General features: G+C 38.0%; 1 protein-coding gene across 1 annotated transcript; it reads left to right on the top strand.

Annotated features, from left to right (window-relative positions):
* Positions 1-178: 178 nt before the first annotated feature.
* On the top strand, positions 179-18130 carry wnt11f2 (wnt 11, family member 2). Its single transcript, XM_065293611.2, has 5 exons — positions 179-349; positions 638-873; positions 15991-16268; positions 16462-16754; positions 17363-18130. Exons 1-5 carry the CDS (start codon positions 270-272, stop codon positions 17535-17537), a joined length of 1062 nt encoding a protein of 353 aa, XP_065149683.2. The 5' UTR covers positions 179-269; the 3' UTR covers positions 17538-18130.
* The last annotated feature ends 3385 nt before the right edge of the window (positions 18131-21515 follow it).

Genomic DNA, 21515 nt, shown 5'->3' with positions numbered 1-21515 from the left:
CAACAATGCAGTATAAAATTGCTAACGATTTCGTGTTCCCCTATGCGTGACCTCTCTCGGCCGCGCGCTTCTTCAATCTTGAATATTGTTACCGCCCACATTTGAGGGGCGGGTCGAGCCCCATAAGCTGCGCTATGAAAGAAAGAGAGAGAGAGAGCTTCACTTCAACATAATCACAACTCAGTGTGGATGACTGACTAATCGGCGTGTATCACAGCTACTGTGAAAGACATATAACAGAACTTCACTAGGATTTCTAAACGGCAGCAATGACAGGATACAGGATTTTTCTTCTATTTATCGCGACTTCTTTGAGTGTGATATATCCATGCACAGGAATATCGTGGCTGTGAGTATTTATTTACTTAACAACATTACCTGGCACGTTTTAATATGACATGCGAACACTTAACGAAAATTAAGCAAGGTTTAACTATAGTTTCATTGGTTTTATTTGTAGTAAAACCACACTGAAGACAAATGTACCATGGTCTAACTGAGCTTATACTTATACTGCATGGTTATTTTTCTAAGCGAACATTTCAATTGATTTGGATACCAAAAAGTTGAGTTAAATGTATATTTCAGCTCCACGCATAATTTATTGGTGGTAAATATGTGTTGTTGGCTGTTGCAGCGGTTTAACGTTGAACGGGAGCTCGGTCGGATGGAATCAGACGCATCACTGTAAACTGCTGGACGGGCTCGTGCCAGATCAGATGCAGCTCTGTAAACGGAACCTGGAGCTCATGCACAGCATAGTGCACGCGGCGAAACTCACCAAGAGCGCGTGCCAGAGCACGTTTAGCGACATGCGCTGGAACTGCTCTTCTATCGTGAACGCGCCTCATTTCACCCCGGACCTTGCTAAAGGTGAATAAAATATTTTGGGCAGCTTTTGGTACATCATGTGTACGTTTTCCTACTGCAGTCAAGCCAGCCGCCACTCCGAAAAAGACGGTCAAACTAGCCCCCCGTTTTTTTTCTGTGTGCACATAAATGAGACATTACGGTAAATGCACGAGAGGAATGATTTCAAAATAAAAGTTTCTCACTAAATCTGCTGATATTTCTGTTGCATTATGTGTCTGTTATAAGGCATTGCTAGGGTATTATGGTTGGTTGCTAGGCTGTTTCTCTTGCATTCTGTGTGGTTGCTAGGGTTCTATAAGTGGTTGCTAGGCTGTTTCTGTTGCATTCTGTTTGGTTGTTAGGCTGTTTATGTTGCATTATGTGTCTGTTTTAAGTAATTGCTAGGGTATTATGGGTGGTTGCTAGGCTGTTTCTCTTGCATTCTGTGTGGTTGCTAGGGTTCTATAAATGGTTGCTAGGCTGTTTCTGTTGCATTATGTGTCTGTTTTAAGTAATTGCTAGGGTATTATGGGTGGTTGCTAGGCTGTTTCTCTTGCATTCTGTGTGGTTGCTAGGGTTCTATAAGTGGTTGCTAGGCTGTTTCTGTTGCATTCTGTTTGGTTGTTAGGCTGTTTATGTTGCATTATGTGTCTGTTTTAAGTAATTGCTAGGGTATTATGGGTGGTTGCTAGGCTGTTTCTCTTGCATTCTGTGTGGTTGCTAGGGTTCTATAAGTGGTTGCTAGGCTGTTTCTGTTGCATTCTGTTTGGATGCTAGGCTGTTTCTGTTGCATTCTGTTTGGTTGCTAGGCTGATTCTGTTGCATTCTGTGTCTGTTTAAAGTCATTGCTAGGGTATTATGAGTGGTTGCGAGGCGGTCTCTCTTGCATTCTGTGTGGTTGCTAGGCTGTTACTAGGGTTGTATGCGTTGTTGCTAGGTTGTTTTTGTTGCATTCTGGTTACTTGCTATGGTATTGCTAGGGCTTTTTAAGTGGTTGCTAGGGTATAGCTTTGGTTTTGTATGCGATTGCTAGACTGTTGCTAGGGTATATGGGTGGTTGCTAGTCTGTTTCTCTTGCATTCTGTGTCTGTTTAAATCGTTGCTAGGGTATTATTGGTGGCTGCTAGGCTGTTTATCTTGCATTCTGTGTGGTTGCTAGGCTGTTACTAGGGTTTTATGCGTGGTTGCTAGGTTGTTTTTGTTGCATTCTGGTTGCTTGCTATGCTATTGCTAGGGCTTTTAAAGTGGTGCTAGGGTATATCTTTGGTTTTCTATGTGATTGCTAGATTGTTGCTAGGGTATATGGGTGGATGCTAGGCTGTTTCTGTTGCATTCTGTTTGGTTGCTAGGCTGTTTCTGTTGCATTCTGTGTCTGTTTTAAGTCATTGCTAGGGTATTATGGGTGGTTTCTAGGTTGTTTCTCTTGCATTCTGTGTGGTTGCTAGGCTGTTGCTAGGGTTTTATGCGTGGTTGCTAGGTTGTTTTTGTTGCATTCTGGTTGCTTGCTATGCTATTGCTAAGGCTTTTTAAGTGGTTACTAGGGTATAGCTCTGTTTTTCTATGTGATTGCTAGACTGTTGCTAGGGTATATGGGTGGTTGCTAGTCTTTTTCTTTTGCATTCTGTGTCTGTTTAAGTCGTTGCTAGGGTATTATTGGTGGCTGCTAGGCTGTTTCTATTGCATTCTGTGTCTGTTAAAAGTCATTGCTAGGGTATTATGGGTGGTTGCTAGGCTGTTTCTCTTGCATTCTGTGTGGTTGCTAGGCTGTTTCTATTGCATTCTGGGTCTGTTTTAATTCATTGCTAGGGTATTATGGGTGGTTGCTAGGCTATTTCTGTTGCATTATGTGTCTGTTTAAGTCGTTGCTAGGGTATTATGGTTGGTTGCTATGATGTTTATGTTGCATTCTGTGTCTGTTTTAAATCATTGCTAGGGTATTGTGGGTGGTTGCTAGGCTATTTCTATTGCATTCTAAGTCGTTGCTAGGGTATTGTGGGTGGTTGCTAGGTTGTTTCTATTGTATTCTGTGTCTGTTTTAAATCGTAGCTAGGGATTTATGGGTGGTTGCTAGGCTGTTTTTGTTGCATTCTGGGTCTGTTTTAATTCATTGCTAGGGTATTATGGGTGGTTGCTAGGCTATTTCTATTGCATTATGTGTGGTTGCTACGCTGTTACTAAGGTTTTTTAAATGGTAGCTATAGTATAGCTTTGGTTTTCTCTGTGATTGCTAGACTGTTGCTAAGCTATATGGGTGGTTGCTAGGTTGTTGTTCTGGCATTCTTTGTGGTTGCTCGGGAATTATGGCGGTTGCTAGGCTGTTGCTCTGGGGTTCTGTGTTGTTGCTAAGTTGTTGTTGTGGAATTCTGGTTGGTTGCTATGCTATTGCTCTTGTTTTCTGGGTAATTGCTAGACTGTTGATAGGGTTTTATTGGTTATTGCTAGGCTGTTGTTGAGATATTATGGTGGATGACTATGAAGTTGCTAGCATATTAAGGGTGGTTGTTAGGCTGTTGCTGTGACATTCTATGTGATTGCTGGGCTGTTGCTAGGCTACGGTATTTAAATTGGTTGCTAGGATATTGTTATATTTTCTTGGTGATTGCGAAGTTGACCTTTGCTAGGGTATTTTAGGTGGTTTATAAAATTGCTAGGCTGTTCAGGGTAGTTAACACAGAACTGTTATGCGTATAATAGAGAGTCAGTGAGTGAATGATAGGTAGTTGCTACAGCATTATGGGTGGCTGTTAGTGTTACTAGTTGCTGGGTTTTTCAGGGGATTGACAGAGCATTGCTATATAGTTGATATGGTATTTAAATGAGAAGGTTCTAAAATATCCAACACATGCTGTATTTTTATATATTTAGTTAGATGTTAAAGGAACTACCTGTTTCCAAAGAATCATTCCATCTCTGAAAGATGGTACACCATCTCAGGTTGTCACTCATGCAGTATCATCACAGTCTGATATGCTGTTTTTAAAATAGACACCTCTAAGATGTCCTATACACTCTGTATTTTCTATACATTTAGTTAGATATTAAAAGAAAACTACCTGTTTGCACAGAATGATTTTACCTCAGAGTGACAGTATACCATCCAAGGGTGTCACTTACACCGTATCAGGCCAATCTGATATGGAGTTTGTAAAATATAGCTCTCCAAAATAACCCAAATACACGTTTATTTTTATAAGATCAAATAGGTGCTTAAAGGAAACTACCTGTTTGCACAGAATGATTTTACCCCAGAGTGACAGTATACCATCTGAGAGTGTCACTTACACCGTATCAGGCCAATCTGATATGCACTTTGTAAAATATAGCTCTCCAAAATAACCCAAATACACGTTTATTTTTATAAGATCAAATAGGTGCTTAAAGGAAACTACCTGTTTGCACAGAATGATTTTACCTCAGAGTGACAGTATACCATCGGAGGGTGTCACTTACACCGTATCAGGCCAATCTGATATGGAGTTTGTAAAATATAGCTCTCCAAAATAACCCAAATACACGTTTATTTTTATAAGATCAAATAGGTGCTTAAAGGAAACTACCTGTTTGCACAGAATGATTTTACCCCAGAGTGACAGTATACCATCGGAGGGTGTCACTTACACCATATCAGGCCAATCTGATATGGAGTTTGTAAAATATAGCTCTCCAAAATAACCTAAATACATGTTTATTTCTATAAAATCAAATAGATGTTTAAAGGAAACTACCTGTTTGCACAAAATAATTTCACTTCAGAGTGACAGTATACCAACTCAATGTGTCACTCACACCGTATCAGGCCAATCTGATATGGAGTTTGTAAAATACAGCTCTCCAAAATAACTTAAATACATGTTTATTTCTATAAGAACAAATACCTGTTTAAAGGAAACTACCTGTTTGCACAGAATAATTTCACTTCAGAGTGACAGTATACCACCTCAAGGTGTCACTCACAAAATATCAGGCCAATCTGATATGGAGTTTATAAATTACAGCTCCCCAAAATATCATAAATACTTGATTGTTTCTATAAGATAAAATAGGTGCTTAAAGGAAACTACCTGTTTGCACAGAATGATTTTACCTCAGAGTGACAGTATACCACCTCAATGTGTCACTCACAACATATCAGGCCAATCTGATATGGAGTTTGTAAAATACAGTTCTCCAAAATACCCCAAATACACGTTTATTTTTATAAGATCAAATAGGTGCTTAAAGGAAACTACCTGTTTGCACAGAATGATTTTACCCCAGAGTGACAGTATACCATCTGAGGGTGTCACTTACACCGTATCAGGCCAATCTGATATGGAGTTTGTAAAATATAGCTCTCCAAAATAACCTAAATACATGTTTATTTTTATAAAATCAAATAGATGTTTAAAGTAAACTACCTGTTTGCACAAAATAATTTCACTTCAGAGTGACAGTATACCAACTCAATGTGTCACTCACACTGTATCAGGCCAATCTGATATGGAGTTTGTAAAATACAGCTCTCCAAAATAACCTAAATACATGTTTATTTCTATAAGAACAAATACCTGTTTAAGGGAAACTACCTGTTTGCACAGAATAATTTCACTTCAGAGTGACAGTATCCCACCTCAAGGTGTCACTCACAAAATATCAGGCCAATCTGATATGGAGTTTATAAATTACAGCTCTCCAAAATATCATAAATACTTGATTGTTTCTATAAGATAAAATAGGTGCTTAAAGGAAACTACCTGTTTGCACAGAATTATTTTACCTCAGAGTGACGTTATACCACCACAATGTGTCACTCACAACATATCAGGCCAATCTGATATGGAGTTTGTAAAATACAGTTCTCCAAAATAACCCAAATACACGTTTATTTTTATAAGATCACATAGGTGCTTAAAGGAAACTACCTGTTTGCACAGAATGATTTTACCCCAGAGTGACAGTATACCATCTGAGGGTGTCACTTACACCGTATCAGGCCAATCTGATATGGAGTTTGTAAAATATAGCTCTCCAAAATAACCTAAATACATGTTTATTTCTATAAAATCAAATAGATGTTTAAAGTAAACTACCTGTTTGCACAAAATAATTTCACTTCAGAGTGACAGTATACCAACTCAATGTGTCACTCACACCGTATCAGGCCAATCTGATATGGAGTTTGTAAAATACAGCTCTCCAAAATAACCTAAATACATGTTTATTTCTATAAGAACAAATACCTGTTTAAAGGAAACTACCTGTTTGCACAGAATAATTTCACTTCAGAGTGGCAGTATCCCACCTCAAGGTGTCACTCACAAAATATCAGGCCAATCTGATATGGAGTTTATAAATTACAGCTCTCCAAAATATCATAAATACTTGATTGTTTCTATAAGATAAAATAGGTGCTTAAAGGAAACTACCTGTTTGCACAGAATGATTTTACCTCAGAGTGACAGTATACCACCTCAATGTGTCAATCACATTGTATCAGGTCAATCTGATATGGAGTTTGTAAAATACAGTTCTCCAAAATAACCCAAATACACGTTTATTTTTATAAGATCAAATAGGTGCTTAAAGGAAACTACCTGTTTGCACAGAATGATTTTACCTCAGAGTGACAGTATACCATCGGAGGGTGTCACTCACACCGTATCAGGCCAATCTGATATAGAGTTTGTAAAATATAGCTCTCCAAAATAACCTAAATACATGTTTATTTCTATAAGAACAAATGCCTGTTTAAAGGAAACTACCTGTTTGCACAGAATAATTTCAGTTCAGAGTGACAGTATACCACCTCAAGGTGTCACTCACAAAATATCAGGCCAATCTGATATGGAGTTTGTAAAATACAGCTCTCCAAAATAACCTAAATACTTGATTGTTTCTATAAGATAAAATAGGTGCTTAAAGGAAACTACCTGTTTGCACAGAATGATTTCACTTCAGAGTGACAGTATACCACCTTAATGTGTCACTCACACCGTATCAGGCCAATCTGATATGGAGTTTGTAAGATACAGCTCTCCAAAATAACCTAAATACATGTTTATTTTTAAAAGATCAAATAGGTGCTTAAAGGAAACTACCTGTTTGCACAGAATGATTTTACCCCAGAGTGACAGTATACCATCTGAGGGTGTCACTTACACTGTATCAGGCCAATCTGATATGGAGTTTGTAAAATATAGCTCTCCGAAATAACCTAAATACATGTTTATTTTTAAAAGATCAAATACCTGTTTAAAGAAACTACCTGTTTGCACAGAATAATTTCACTTCAGAGTGACAGTATACCACCTCAAGGTGTCACTCACAAAAATCAGGCCAATCTGATATGGAGTTTATAAATTACAGCTCTCCAAAATATCATAAATACTTCATTGTTTCTATAGATAAAATAGGTGCTTAAAGGAAACTACCTGTTTGCACAGAATGATTTCACTTCAGAGTGACAGTATAACACCTCAAGGTGTTACTCACAACATATCAGGCCAATCTGATATGGAGTTTGTAAATTACAGCTCTCCAAAATAGCATGATACTCAATTATTTCTATAAGATCAAATAGATGCTTAAAGAAAACTACCTGTTTGCACGGAATAATTTCACTTCAGAGGGACAGTATCCCATCTCAGGGTATCACTCACAACATATCAGGACAATCTGATATGGAGTTTGTAAAATACAGCTGTTCAAAAGAATTTAAATACACATTGTATTTTAAAAACTCTGCATCAGATTGACTTGATATTGTGTGAGTGACACCTTGAGGTGGTATACTGTCATTCTGAAGTGAAATTATTCTCTGCAAACAGGTAGTTTCCTTTAAAAATCTATTTGATCTTATAGAAATAAACATGTATTTAGGTTATTTTGGAGAGCTGTATTTTACTAACTCCATATCAGATTGTCTTGATATTGTGTGAGTGACACCTTGAGGTGATATACTGTCACTCTAAAGTGAAATTATTATGTGCAAACAGGTAGTTTCCTTTAAGCATCTATTTGATCTTATAGAAATAATTGAATATTATGCTATTTTGGAGAGCTATATTTTACAAACTCCATATCAGATTGGCCTGATACGGTGTGAGTGACACCCTCAGATGGTATACTGTCACTCTGAGGTAAAATCATTCTGTGCAAACAGGTAGTTTCCATTAGGCACCTTTTTGATCTTATAGAAATAAACATGTATTTAGGTTATTTTGGAGAGCTGTATTTTACAAACTCTATATCAGATTGGCCTGATACAGTGTAAGTGACACCCTCAGATGGTATACTGTCACTCTGAGGTAAAATCATTCTGTGCAAACAGGTAGTTTCCTTTAAGCACCTATTTGATCTTATAGAAATAATCAAGTATTTATGATATTTTGGAGAGCTGTATTTTACAAACTCTATATCAGATTGTCCTGATATGTTGTGACTGATACCCTGAGATGGGATACTGTCCCTCTGAAGTGAAATTATTCTGTGCAAACAGGTATTTCCTATAAGCACCTATTTGATCTCATAGAAATAAACATGTATTTAGGTTATTTTGGAGAGCTGTATTTTACAAACTTTATATCAGATTGGCCTGATACAGTGTGAGTGACACATTGAGGTGGTATACTGTCACTCTGAAGTGAAATTATTTTATGCAAACTGGTAGTTTCCTTTAAACAGGTATTTGATCTTATAGAAATAAACGTGTATTTAGGTTATTTTGGAGAGCTATATTTTATAAAGTGCATATCAGATTGGCCTGATACGGTGTAAGTGACACCCTCAGATGGTATACTGTCACTCTGAGGTAAAATCATTCTGTGCAAACAGGTAGTTTCCTTTAAGCACCTATTTGATCTTATAGAAATAATCAAGTATTTATGATATTTTGGAGAGCTGTATTTTACAAACTCTATATCAGATTGTCCTGATATGTTGTGACTGATACCCTGAGATGGGATACTGTCCCTCTGAAGTGAAATTATTTTATGCAAACTGGTAGTTTCTTTTAAACAGGTATTTGATCTTATAGAAATAAACGTGTATTTAGATTATTTTGGAGAGCTATATTTTATAAAGTGCATATCAGATTGGCCTGATACGGTGTAAGTGACACCCTCAGATGGTATACTGTCACTCTGAGGTAAAATCATTCTGTGCAAACAGGTAGTTTCCTTTAAGCACCTATATGATCTCAGAGAAATAAACATGTATTTAGGTTATTTTGGAGAGCTATATTTTACAAACTCTATATCAGATTGGCCTGATACAGTGTAAGTGACACCCTCAGATGGTATACTGTCACTCTGAGGTAAAATCATTCTGTGCAAACAGGTAGTTTCCATTAGGCACCTATTTGATCTTATAGAAACAATCAAGTATTTATGATATTTTGGATAGCTGTATTTTACAAACCCCATATCGGATTGGCCTGATACGGTGTGAGTGACACATTAAGGTGGTATACTGTCACTCTGAAGTGAAATTATTTTGTGCAAACAGGTAGTTTCCTTTAAACAGGTATTTAATCTAGGGCTGCACGATTCGGAGAAAAAATCTAATTGGGATTTTTCTGATCAAAATTGCGATTCGCGATTTAAAGTGTGATTCATTTGTATATAATAAAAGAGCTACATCCAGGTTTGTTGTGGTGGTTTTAATAGCACCAAAGAAAGATGCTGTGCTACTGTTTATTTAAAACCTCTTAAACATTGTGCCAAGTTGTCTGCAGGACTTTGCTCTTCTGCAGACCAACTTTTTTTTAATCTAAGAACATTAAAATACAATTTAATAAGTTTTATTTAAAATAACATATAGGCCAACGTATTTTGGCTGTCACTACAACAATGCTTCTGACAAGCAAATGTTTAGTTTTTTCTTTTAATCATAAGACTATACTCATCTTGTTTTACTTTTCAGGCATCTGTCATAAATGTAAATATATTAGTTATTAGAATCTATGATTTAACATAAGCAAAAAATACAAATAAAACACTGCACATTCCTCACTGTAGGATTTTAAATGTGGAGCTGCAGAAGCTTGTTCAGTAAAGAGTAAGGAGTGATTTTAATTTTTGGTGTGTAATAAACATTTCTGACACAGAAAGCACCAGGTTACTGTCTGTCATTTTAAGACCCAAGACAGCTTTAAAACTGCTCTGCTTTAATATACTGATAAACATTATACATAAAGTATAATGTACCTCTTTCGTCTGCTGTGTTCCGGGCTTTAATGAAACCTGCTTATAGTCTGATGAGGCGCTTGTCATTGTTTGCGATGCATGACGAGAAACGGACGTATATAGACATCTTTCTTTAAGCCCAACATTACACAAAAGGGAAATGTTTTCGCGCATTTCTGTCCTTTCATTTGCAGGTTAATGAGTTATAATGGGTTTTTAAAATGACTGAATCCAAAATCTGCCAACTTCATGACATTCCGCGTTGTGCAGTTAATTCCATTTGTATGCATTTCGCGATGCTGTCCGTGTTTTCCGCATCGCGGAAATCATATGGCCGTACACTTTGTTGAGGAGTTGAACTGCTGCTCGCGCAATGGTGTTATCTGACGTGTTGTCAGCACATCAGTGTTAATGCCCTCTATTGGTTTAAACTGCATCAAACGTAAAATGTCAAAACGTAACTGTCAAAAACTGCGTACTAGATGATTGTTATATTTGATAGTTTTGAATCGAAATAATCGCAGCTCTTGCGATTCGAAAATCGCATCCATTCACATCGCGATTTCGGTTTTAAAACGATTAATCGTGCAGCCCTAATTTGATCTTATAGAAATAAACGTGTATTTAGGTTATTTTGGAGAGCTGTATTTTACAAACTCCATATCAGATTGGCCTGATACGGTGTGAGTGACACATTAAGGTGGTATACTGTCACTCTGAGGTAAAATCATTCTGTGCAAACAGGTAGTTTCCATTAGGCACCTATTTGATCTTATAGAAACAATCAAGTATTTATGATATTTTGGAGAGCTGTATTTTACAAACTCCATATCAGATTGGCCTGATACGGTGTGAGTGACACCCTCAGATGGTATACTGTCACTCTGAGGTAAAATCATTCTGTGCAAACAGGTAGTTTCCATTAGGCACCTATTTGATCTTATAGAAACAATCAAGTATTTATGATATTTTGGAGAGCTATATTTTACAAACTCCATATCAGATTGGCCTGATACGGTGTGAGTGACATATTGAGGTGGTATACTGTCACTCTGAAGTGAAATTATTTTGTGCAAACAGGTAGTTTCCTTTAAACATCTATTTGATCTTATAAAAATAAACGTGTATTTGGGTTTTTTGGAGAGCTATATTTTACAAACTCTATATCAGATTGGCCTGATACAATGTAAGTGACACATTGAGGTGGTATACTGTCACTCTGAGGTAAAATAATTCTGTGCAAACAGGTAGTTTCCTTTAAGCACCTCTTTTATCTTATAGAAACAATCAAGTATTTATGCTATTTTGGAGAGCTGTATTTTACAAACTCTATATCAGATTGGCCTGATACAGTGTGAGTGACACAATGAGGTGGTATACTGTCACTCTGAAGTGAAATTATTCTGTGCAAACAGGTAGTTTCCTTTAAACATCTATTTGATCTTATAAAAATAAATGTGTATTTGGGTTATTTTGGAGAGCTATATTTTACAAACTCCATATCAGATTGGCCTGATACGGTGTGAGTGACATATTGAGGTGGTATACTGTCACTCTGAGGTAAAATAATTCTGTGCAAACAGGTAGTTTCCTTTAAGCACCTCTTTTATCTTATAGAAACAATCAAGTATTTATGCTATTTTGGGAGCTGTATTTTACAAACTCTATATCAGATTGGCCTGATACAGTGTGAGTGACACAATGAGGTGGTATACTGTCACTCTGAAGTGAAATTATTCTGTGCAAACAGGTAGTTTCCTTTAAACATCTATTTGATCTTATAAAAATAAATGTGTATTTGGGTTATTTTGGAGAGCTATATTTTACAAACTCCATATCAGATTGGCCTGATACGGTGTGAGTGACATATTGAGGTGGTATACTGTCACTCTGAAGTGAAATTATTTTGTGCAAACAGATAGTTTCCTTTAAACATCTATTTGATTTAATAGAAATAAACATGTATTTAGGTTATTTCAGAGAGCTGTATTTTACAAACTCCATATCAGATTGGCCTGATATGTTGTGAGTGACACCTTGGGGTGGTACACTGTCACTCTGAAGTAAAATCATTCTGTGCAAACAGGTAGTTTCCTTTGCACATGTATTTGATCTTATAGAAATAAACATGTATTTGATCTTATAGAAATAAATATGTATTTAGGTTATGTTGGAGAGCTGTATTTTACAAACTCCATATCAGATTGGTCTGATATGTTGTCTGTGACACCTTGAGGTAGGATACTGTCACTCTGAAGTGAAATTATTCTGTGCAAATTATTGACTTGATATTGTGTGAGTGACACATTGAGGTGGGATACTGTCACTCTGAGGTGAAATTATTCTGCGCAAACAGGTGGTTTCCCTTTAACATCTAACTGAATGTATAGGACATTTTCGAACTCTCTATTTTAAAAACAGCATATCAGACTGTGATGATACTGCAGGGGTGACAACCTGAGATGTTGTACTATCATTCAGAAGTAGAATGATTCTGTGGAAACAGGTAGTTTTCTTTTAATATCTAACTGAATGTATAGAAAATACAGAGTGTATAGGACATCTTAGAGGTGTCTATTTTAAAAACAGCATATCAGACTGTGTTGATACTGCATGAGTGACAACCTGAGATGGTGTACCATCATTCAGAGATGGAATGATTCTTTGGAAACATGTAGTTCCTTTAACATCTAACTAAATATATAAAAATACAGCATGTGTTGGATATTTTAGAGCCTTCTCATTTAAATACCCTATCAACTATATAGCAATGCTCTGTCAATCCCCTGAACAACCCAGCATCTAGTAACACTAACAGCCACCCATAATGCTGAATCAACTACCAATCATTCACTCACTGACTCTCTATTATATGCATAACAGTTCTGTGTTAACTACCCTGAACAGCCTAGCAATTTAATAAACCACCTAAAATACCCTAGCAAAGGCCTATCAATCATTTAGAAAGACACAGCCTCAACGTCGCAATCACCAAGAAAACATAATATCCTAGCAACCAATTTAAATACCGTAGCCTAGCAACAGCCCAGCAATCACATAGAATGTCACAGCAACAGCCTAACAACCACCCTTAATATGCTAGCAACTTTATAGTAATCCACCATAATATCTCAACAACAGCCTAGCAATAACCAATAAAACCCTATCAACAGTCTAGCAATCACCCAGAAAACAAGAGCAATAGCATAGCAACCAACCAGAATTCCACAACAACAACCTAGAAACCAGAAAGAATGCCAGAACAGCAGCCTATACAACCCATATAGCCTAACAACAGTCTAGCAATCACAGAGAAAACCATTTTAAAAAACCTTAGTAACAGCCTAGCAACCACACATAATGCAATAGAAATAGCCTAGCAAACAACCACAATACCCTAGCGATGATTTAAAAGAGACACAGAATGCAACAGAAACAGCCTAGCAACCACCCATAAATCCCTAGCTACGATTTAAAACAGACACAGAATGCAATAGAAACAGCCTAGCAACCACCTATAATACCCTAGCAATGACTTTAAACTGACACAGAATGCAATAGAAACAGCCTAGCAACCACCCACAATACCCTAGCAACGACTTAGAATGCAATAGAAATAGCCTAGCAATGATTTAAAATAGACACAGAATGTAACAGAAACATCATAGCAACCACCCATAATACCCTAGCAACGGCTTAAACAGACACATAATGCAACAGAATAGCCTAGCAACCACCCATAATACCCTAGCAATGAATTAAAACAGACCCAGAATGCAATAGAAACAGCCTAGCAACCATGCAAAATGCAACAGATAAAGCCCTGCAACCACCCATAATACCCTAGCAATGACTTTTAACAGACACAGAATGCAATAGAAACAGCCTAGCAGCCACCAATAATACCCTAGCAATGACTTAAACAGACACAGAATGCAACAGAAACAGACTAGCAACCACCCATATACCCTAGCAACAGTCTAGCAATCATATAGAAAACCAAAGCTATACCCTAGCAACCACTTAAAAAGCCCTAACAATAGCACAGCATCAACCAGAATGCAACAAAAACAACCTAGCAACCACGCATAAAACCCTAGTAACAGCCTAGCAACCACACAGAATGCAAGAGAAACAACCTAGCAACCACCCATAATACCCTAGCAACAATTTAAAGAACCCTAGCAACAGCCTAGCAACCACACAGAATGCAAGAGAGACCGCCTAGCAACCACCCATAATACCCTAGCAATGACTTAAAACAGACACAGAATGCAACAGAAAAAGCCTAGCAACCAAACAGAATGCTACAGAAACAGCCTAGCAACCACCCATAATACCCTAGCAATGACTTAAAACAGACACATAATGCAACAGAAACAGCCTAGCAACCACTTATAGAACCCTAGCAACCACACAGAATGCAAGAGAAACCGCCTAGCAACCACCCATAATACCCTAGCAATGACTCAAAACAGACACATAATGCAACAGAAACAGCCTAGCAACCACTTATAGAACCCTAGCAACCACACAGAATGCAATAGAAACAGCCTAGCAACCACCCATAATACCCTAGCAACAGTCTAGCAATCGCATAGAAAACCAAAGCTATACCCTAGCAACCACTTAAAAAGCCCTAACAATAGCACAGCATCAACCAGAATGCAACAATAACAACCTAGCAACCACGCATAAAACCCTAGTAACAGCCTAGCAACCACACAGAATGCAAGAGAAGCAACCTAGCAACCACCCATAATACCCTAGCAACAACTTAAAGAACCTTAGCAACAGCCTAACAACCACACAGAATGCAAGAGAGACCACCTAGCAACCACCCATAACACCCTAGCAATGACTTAAAACAGACACAGAATGCAACAGAAACAGCCTAGCAACCAAACAGAATGCAACAGAAACACCCTAGCAACCACTTATAGAACCCTAGCAACCACACAGAATGCAAGAGAAACAGCCTAGCAACCACCCATAATACCCTAGCAATTACTTAAAACAGACACATAATGCAACAAAAACAGCCTAGCAACCATTTATAGAACCCTAGCAACCACACAGAATGCAAGAGAAACAGCCTAGCAACCACCCATAATACCCTAGCAATTACTTAAAACAGACACATAATGCAACATAAACAGCCTAACAACCAAACAGAATGCAACAGAAACAGCCTAGCAACCACTTATAGAACCCTAGCAACCAAACAGAATGCAACAGAAACACCCTAGCAACCACTTATAGAACCCTAGCAACCACACAGAATGCAAGAGAAACAGCCTAGCAACCACCCATAATACCCTAGCAATTACTTAAAACAGACACATAATGCAACAAAAACAGCCTAGCAACCATTTATAGAACCCTAGCAACCACACAGAATGCAAGAGAAACAGCCTAGCAACCACCCATAATACCCTAGCAATGACTTAAAAGAGACACATAATTCAACAGAAATATCAGCAGATTAAGTGAGAAACTTTTATTTTGAAATCATTCCTCTCGTGCGTTTACCGTAATGTCTCATTTATGTGCACACAGAAAAAAAACGGGGGGCTAGTTTGACCGTCTTTTTCGGAGTGGCGGCTGGCTTGACCGCAGTGTTTTCCTGCTGGGCATACCATGTCATGTAATAGCCAAATAGTAAAAAATATTTCACTGACAGCCAGGATGATGCTCAGTGTGCTTTTAAAAAATGTAGCTAATAATAAAAGATGCTCCCATTAAAATTGAGCTTTGTTGTACATACCACATTTGCATGTGTGCATTATATTTGCTATCTGGTACACGGTTCTCTAGAAATTTGTGAAAAACCCAATGGGACAGGCTCTCACAAATTTAAAAGTATTAAATTGCAGAGCATAGACAGAAAATAGAAGGATATACGTTTGCAGACATTAAAAATGATTGTTGCCAATGGTTCCAAAGGTGTTTTAACAGTGTCATGTCTATGCAGGGACCCGTGAGACAGCATTTGTATTTTCTCTGGCCGCTGCAGTGGTCAGTCATGTCATTGCACGCGCCTGTGCATCCGGAGAACTTCCAAGCTGTTCCTGCGCACCAGCACCCTCAGAGCAGGCGGCCCCGGACTTTAGATGGGGTGGCTGTGGAGATAATGTTCGCTATGGTCTGCAGATGGGTTCAGCTTTCTCAGACGCGCCCATGAGGAATCGCCGCTCTGGACCACAGGCGTTTAGACTCATGCAGCTACACAACAATGCTGTGGGAAGACAGGTAACTTCACATCTGAACAACTCACTATTTATCTATTTATCTCCTTCCCTTCCGTTAATACTACATTTCTTACTTTCTGTCATCATTTTATTAATTCTATTTTAATTGCGTTATAGTTAACAACAAGTACTATTAATATTTCATTCATTTGAGAAGTTTTGGTTGTTAACGGTTTGTTCTTGGTTTTGTTTAGGCACTTATGGATTCTTTAGAGATGAAGTGCAAATGCCATGGTGTTTCTGGGTCTTGCTCTGTAAAGACCTGCTGGAAGGGCCTTCAGGACATCAGCTCCATCTCCGCCGACCTCAAATCGAAATATCTGTCGGCCACAAAGGTCATTCCACGTCAGATAGGCACCCGTCGACAGCTGGTTCCACGGGAGATGGAGGTGAGGCCGGTAGGAGAGAATGAACTTGTCTACCTGGTCAGCTCATCTGATTACTGCGCACAAAGCGCCAAGCAGGGGTCATTTGGAACCATAGACAGGTGAGATATACATGATCATTAAAGATATTAACTAATGAGCTTCTCAGTCACTATTGTGAACGAGGGATTATCACTTATCAGACAGATGAGACAAACATTCAAAGAAAATATTGAGAGGCTAATGAATGGAACTAGTTAAAGTCGAAATGAAATTAAAATGGAAAAACTGTAATTTTTAGGGAATATTGTGGTTATTTCTACAAATGACTTATCTGTGAGCTTTATTATTATTTTTTTAATTAATGTGCCCTCATAATCTTCATTCAAAAATGCAAATCATCTCAAAACGATCTCTCTTTACTTCCGGTCATATGGTACGGCAGGTGGGTGGGGTTCGGGAAAAGATTGCAGTGGTTAGCGATTAGCAACATGACCCAACTTTAAACGATCCAATCAATTCCCAATGGACGAATTCAAGTCCCGCCCTACTTTTTTTCATTTCAGAAGCCTTTTCACTCAGTTATACGTCACCATTGGGGAAAATAAAAATTTCGCTACTTCGTTTTTTTAAACATTTTCATACTGATTCTCAGGCAAGCATTCACGCACATGGTATAATGCAAACACTGATCCTAAATCAGATCCTAACCTCTCTGTTCTCTCTGCAGGCAGTGTAATAAGACCGGGATAGGCAGCGATAGCTGTGGGCTCATGTGCTGTGGACGGGGATACAATGCCTACACAGAGGTGCTGGTGGAACGTTGTCAGTGTAAATATCACTGGTGCTGTTACGTCTCCTGCAAAACCTGCAACCGTACTGTTGAGAGATATGTCTGCAAGTGACGCACCACATAACAATCACGAGAGAAAAACGGTGCATTGGTCTCTCAACATTTATATGCTCTTTTTAAGAGTAGAGCGAGTGGATAATCCTCTCTTGAGTGCAGTTTGGATGCCATGAGAGTGAAGAAAGAAGAGCTGGAGTGAAGGAATAAGGAATAGTGAAGATTTTTCCATTGACTGATACATCTGAAAGAGTAAATGAATTGCTGTAAAACAAAGAACCCTGTGGTGAGGCCCTGAAGGCACCCCACAGAAAACCTGAGTGATAAGTAGTGGCAAAAACTCATCGGCTCTGGCACAGAGAAAAACTGTGGGGGAAGGGTTGAACTGCTGGGAAAGTCTCAATTTACCTCAATAATACATTTCTAGTCTTTTTAATCTTTTGGTCAGATAGCTATTTATTCCTGTTTGGATAACATAAATGCAGAAATGGACGGAAATCAATGAGTTTGATACTGAAAAAATTCTCCGCACTCGGTTTGAAGAGTTCACGACACTTTGACTAGCAAAAAGAAATATATCTTATATTTGTGTAATCCATTATTCTGGTGTATTCACAATAACATTGCAAGGATTTCTTTGTACATTGTAGATTTTCTGTAAAAATAAGAAATTTGTATTTATTTTATTAAAAAAAATATTTAATGAGAGAGACTGTAATTTCTTGAATTCCTTCAAACTCATTCGGCAGAATTGGAAAATTTGCAGTCAGTCAAGCAGTGAAGCACTCAATCTGTTAAACATCCGAATCACCGTTTTATAGCAGTTCTGTGTGTATGTAAATGCGAGCATGTTTTCTCTGATCCTTCATCAACATTCTTCCACATCAAAGACATTTTCAGGATATCAGTGCTATAGAGAGATTAAAACACAGATAGTAAGCATTCAATGGCAGCTACAGGAGAAACAGACAGAGAGGTAACCTGTTCTGCAGTTCCTTCTGTCCTTTGATTTGCCTGATTTTTATCTCAGCATTGTTACAAAAAGACAAAGACACACAGACATCTGGGCACTTGCGGTCTCTGGGGGGTTAAGCTTTGGTTAACAGCTAATCCTTTATTCTTGTTTATTAAAGATGCTTGCAGAAATAAAAACTACAGTTAGTTATTAACTATTAACTACTGGCAGGAATATTGAGTGATGTTTCTGAATCAGGGTTGCCAAGTCTGCATTTTTCATGTAGAAAACATTGCTACGGGTTGTTTTTTCCACACGTTGAATGTGGCGGCTTTTGACTGCTCACTCGAGGGTCGCAAATTAAAAATATGTGTTCTAAGTTTTATGTGTGTTGCTTGTGATTTTAAAATATGTGTTGTGTCATGTGAATCACGTGCATCACGTGTTTTGTCAAAATAAGTGCCTGCTGCGCATGCGTCAAAACCGTTTATGATAAAAGCGACACTCACGTTCCCAAAATACAGGCAAGACACTCCCTTAACAGTAAACTCTGATTACGCATGAGATTATGCGAGTATCAGGCAAACGTGAGCGTTTCTTTCATCGCGTCTGCATCATGCACTTATTTTGACAAGACACGTGATGCACATAGGATCACTCGATGTGCAGAACACATATTTTGAAATTATGAACCACACACATGACGGGCTACATACATGTTGTGACAAACTTTGCATGGAGCGCCCTCAAAAAAAGAAGTCACTGGCTGCCACTGGAATGTAGTAGGATTTTGTTCATCTTAGTTTTGAAAACAGACTGTATTTATGATTGCTATACAGTGGTGTTTCAAGAAGAAATTTTGTGTAATTTATCTTGTATTTTGCGTATGCAAGTCACATAGTTTAAATTGATGTGTTTTAATGGCCGGGTTTGGTTATGCAGACTTGGCAACCCTGTCTGAAATATTCGAAGGTATTTTTCTATTATATCACTTTTTAAGGTTTTCATACATTGGAAACTAAAGACTGTGGAGCATGTGTTTGAGATGGTTTTGATATTTAATAGATCTGTGATAAGGTTAGATTATTATATTAACCATTCTGGAACTAATTCATGTTTCTCAAGAATACATAGAAAGTTCCTATTTCAGACAAAAAAATATTTCTCCCTCTTTAGGGATGAGATTATATTCTCTCTCTCTTTATGTTGACTGTGCACCAGGTGTGATCTCTATGGAATGCAGTCTTCTCCCGTGTATTGTTTACTAAAAGTATAACACCACACACTCACACAATGAGTATTTACACACACAGTTTGAGGAAGAGTTTATTAGTGCTTAGCTGTTTGCTGAGTTACTGTTTGTGGAAACAGATGCAGGACAATCCCATCAATCTCTGCTGAAAAGCTCATTCAAACCTATAACACACACAATTTTGTTTCATATCACTGCAGTTCATTGATATATAGTTTCTATATTTTGACCCCTATAAACATCTTTTACATTTAAGATAAGAGGACACTCTTGGACTTATGGTTAGATAATCGGGGTTGTAAACCGGTTTGAGTGTCATGGTCAACAGGTTCTAAATAAGGTGTCCATTTGCTCCCCGGGCACTGCAGGAATGACTGCCCACTGCTCTGGATGTGTGTTTGGTTTCACGACTGGCAGTCCCACCGGGATGGGTTAAATGCAGAGGTTATTTTGAGTATAAAAATACTTGACAATCACGTCAGCTTCACTTTATTAGACATTTAGTCAATTTTCTATATGCTTTTGTCTTTGTGGGGAGCTTTGAAGGGGATGCTATGTTCCCACTGGTTTTTCTTTCTGTAGATGTTTCCAATTCTCAAACTATGCTTTGACTGTGTGTGTGGCACCTGTCGGCTTTGCCCCCCATTCTGTTGGTGCTGCAATGAGCAAGCAAAGAGCACAAAAGGTGCATAGCTGGACACACACGCACACTTACTCAGAATAGATCTCCAAATATGTGAAGAATCAACAGCCTGTCACAAAAATAGCAGTTGAAAACCTCCTAACATTTGCATGTGATGCAACAATGCAGAAATCATATATGTCAATCAATTCCTCTTGGTGGTCTTTGGTATTAATTTGGACATGGTCTGTTAATGCTGACTGTTATTCATTAGGTTGACGATTGAACGATGATACATGTTTCAAGGGTAGAGATCAGGGTTAAAGGTTATGACTGGGTTAGTTTTAGTCCTCAACTATGAGGGGAATTTTCTTTTCCATAGACAAAATAACCTCACTGCCCATTAATGTCAAGTAAAAAGCATTTAAAATGTTTAGGATCTCACACCTGCTGAAAGGCCTACACAATGAAACTTAGAAAGACAATCTGTGTGGTTAAGCGTTAAGGTTGGATCAGGATCAACAGATTGAATAAACACACCCTCACCTGAGACTAGAGAGAGATCTCGTCTATCACTGTAACAGCAGTGTGACTTTGTTTCTCAACAGCTGATCATGCCAGAGGTTCAGTGATACAACACCATGGGAAACTGAGTGGAGTTTCTGCCGACCTCTGGGAGGATATCTTTTCCCTTAACAAAGGCTTATAGTCTTTTGAGATAAAGCAGCCCTGGACTGTGATACTTTACAAAATTTATTTTTTTACAAGTGTATAAGTGATTCCGTTAAACACACCCAGACTCTTTCACTGTTGGGGCAAAATCATTAGTATCAGAAACACATGCTAAGTTTCTCTTATACACTTACACATGCAAACAACACAGCACAAACTAACGCATACAGTAGCTAAGACCATACCGAGAAAAATGGCTCCTGAATGTTAATGTCACATAACTGTGCTGACGTGACAACTGTTTTAAAATCAAAACATTTCCTCCTTCGTTTCTTGGATTGAAAATGTAAATATTTTACAAAGAAATAGACTATGCATTCGGCAGTCCTGAGTGCAAATTCTTCTACAAGAGGTTTTTGAAGCTCACTTGGTAAAGCATTCTGTTGTGGGTTCGATTTCCCTGATAGAAATGTATGACTTAAATGTATGGTAAGTTACTTTGGATAAAAGTATTCGGCAGATGCATTAATTTACA

Source organism: Paramisgurnus dabryanus, chromosome 5 (genome assembly GCF_030506205.2).
Source record: "Paramisgurnus dabryanus chromosome 5, PD_genome_1.1, whole genome shotgun sequence".
Lineage (NCBI taxonomy): Eukaryota > Metazoa > Chordata > Actinopteri > Cypriniformes > Cobitidae > Paramisgurnus > Paramisgurnus dabryanus.
The sequence above is the reverse complement of the archived record's forward strand: the minus strand, read 5'-3'. Positions and strand labels throughout refer to the sequence as shown.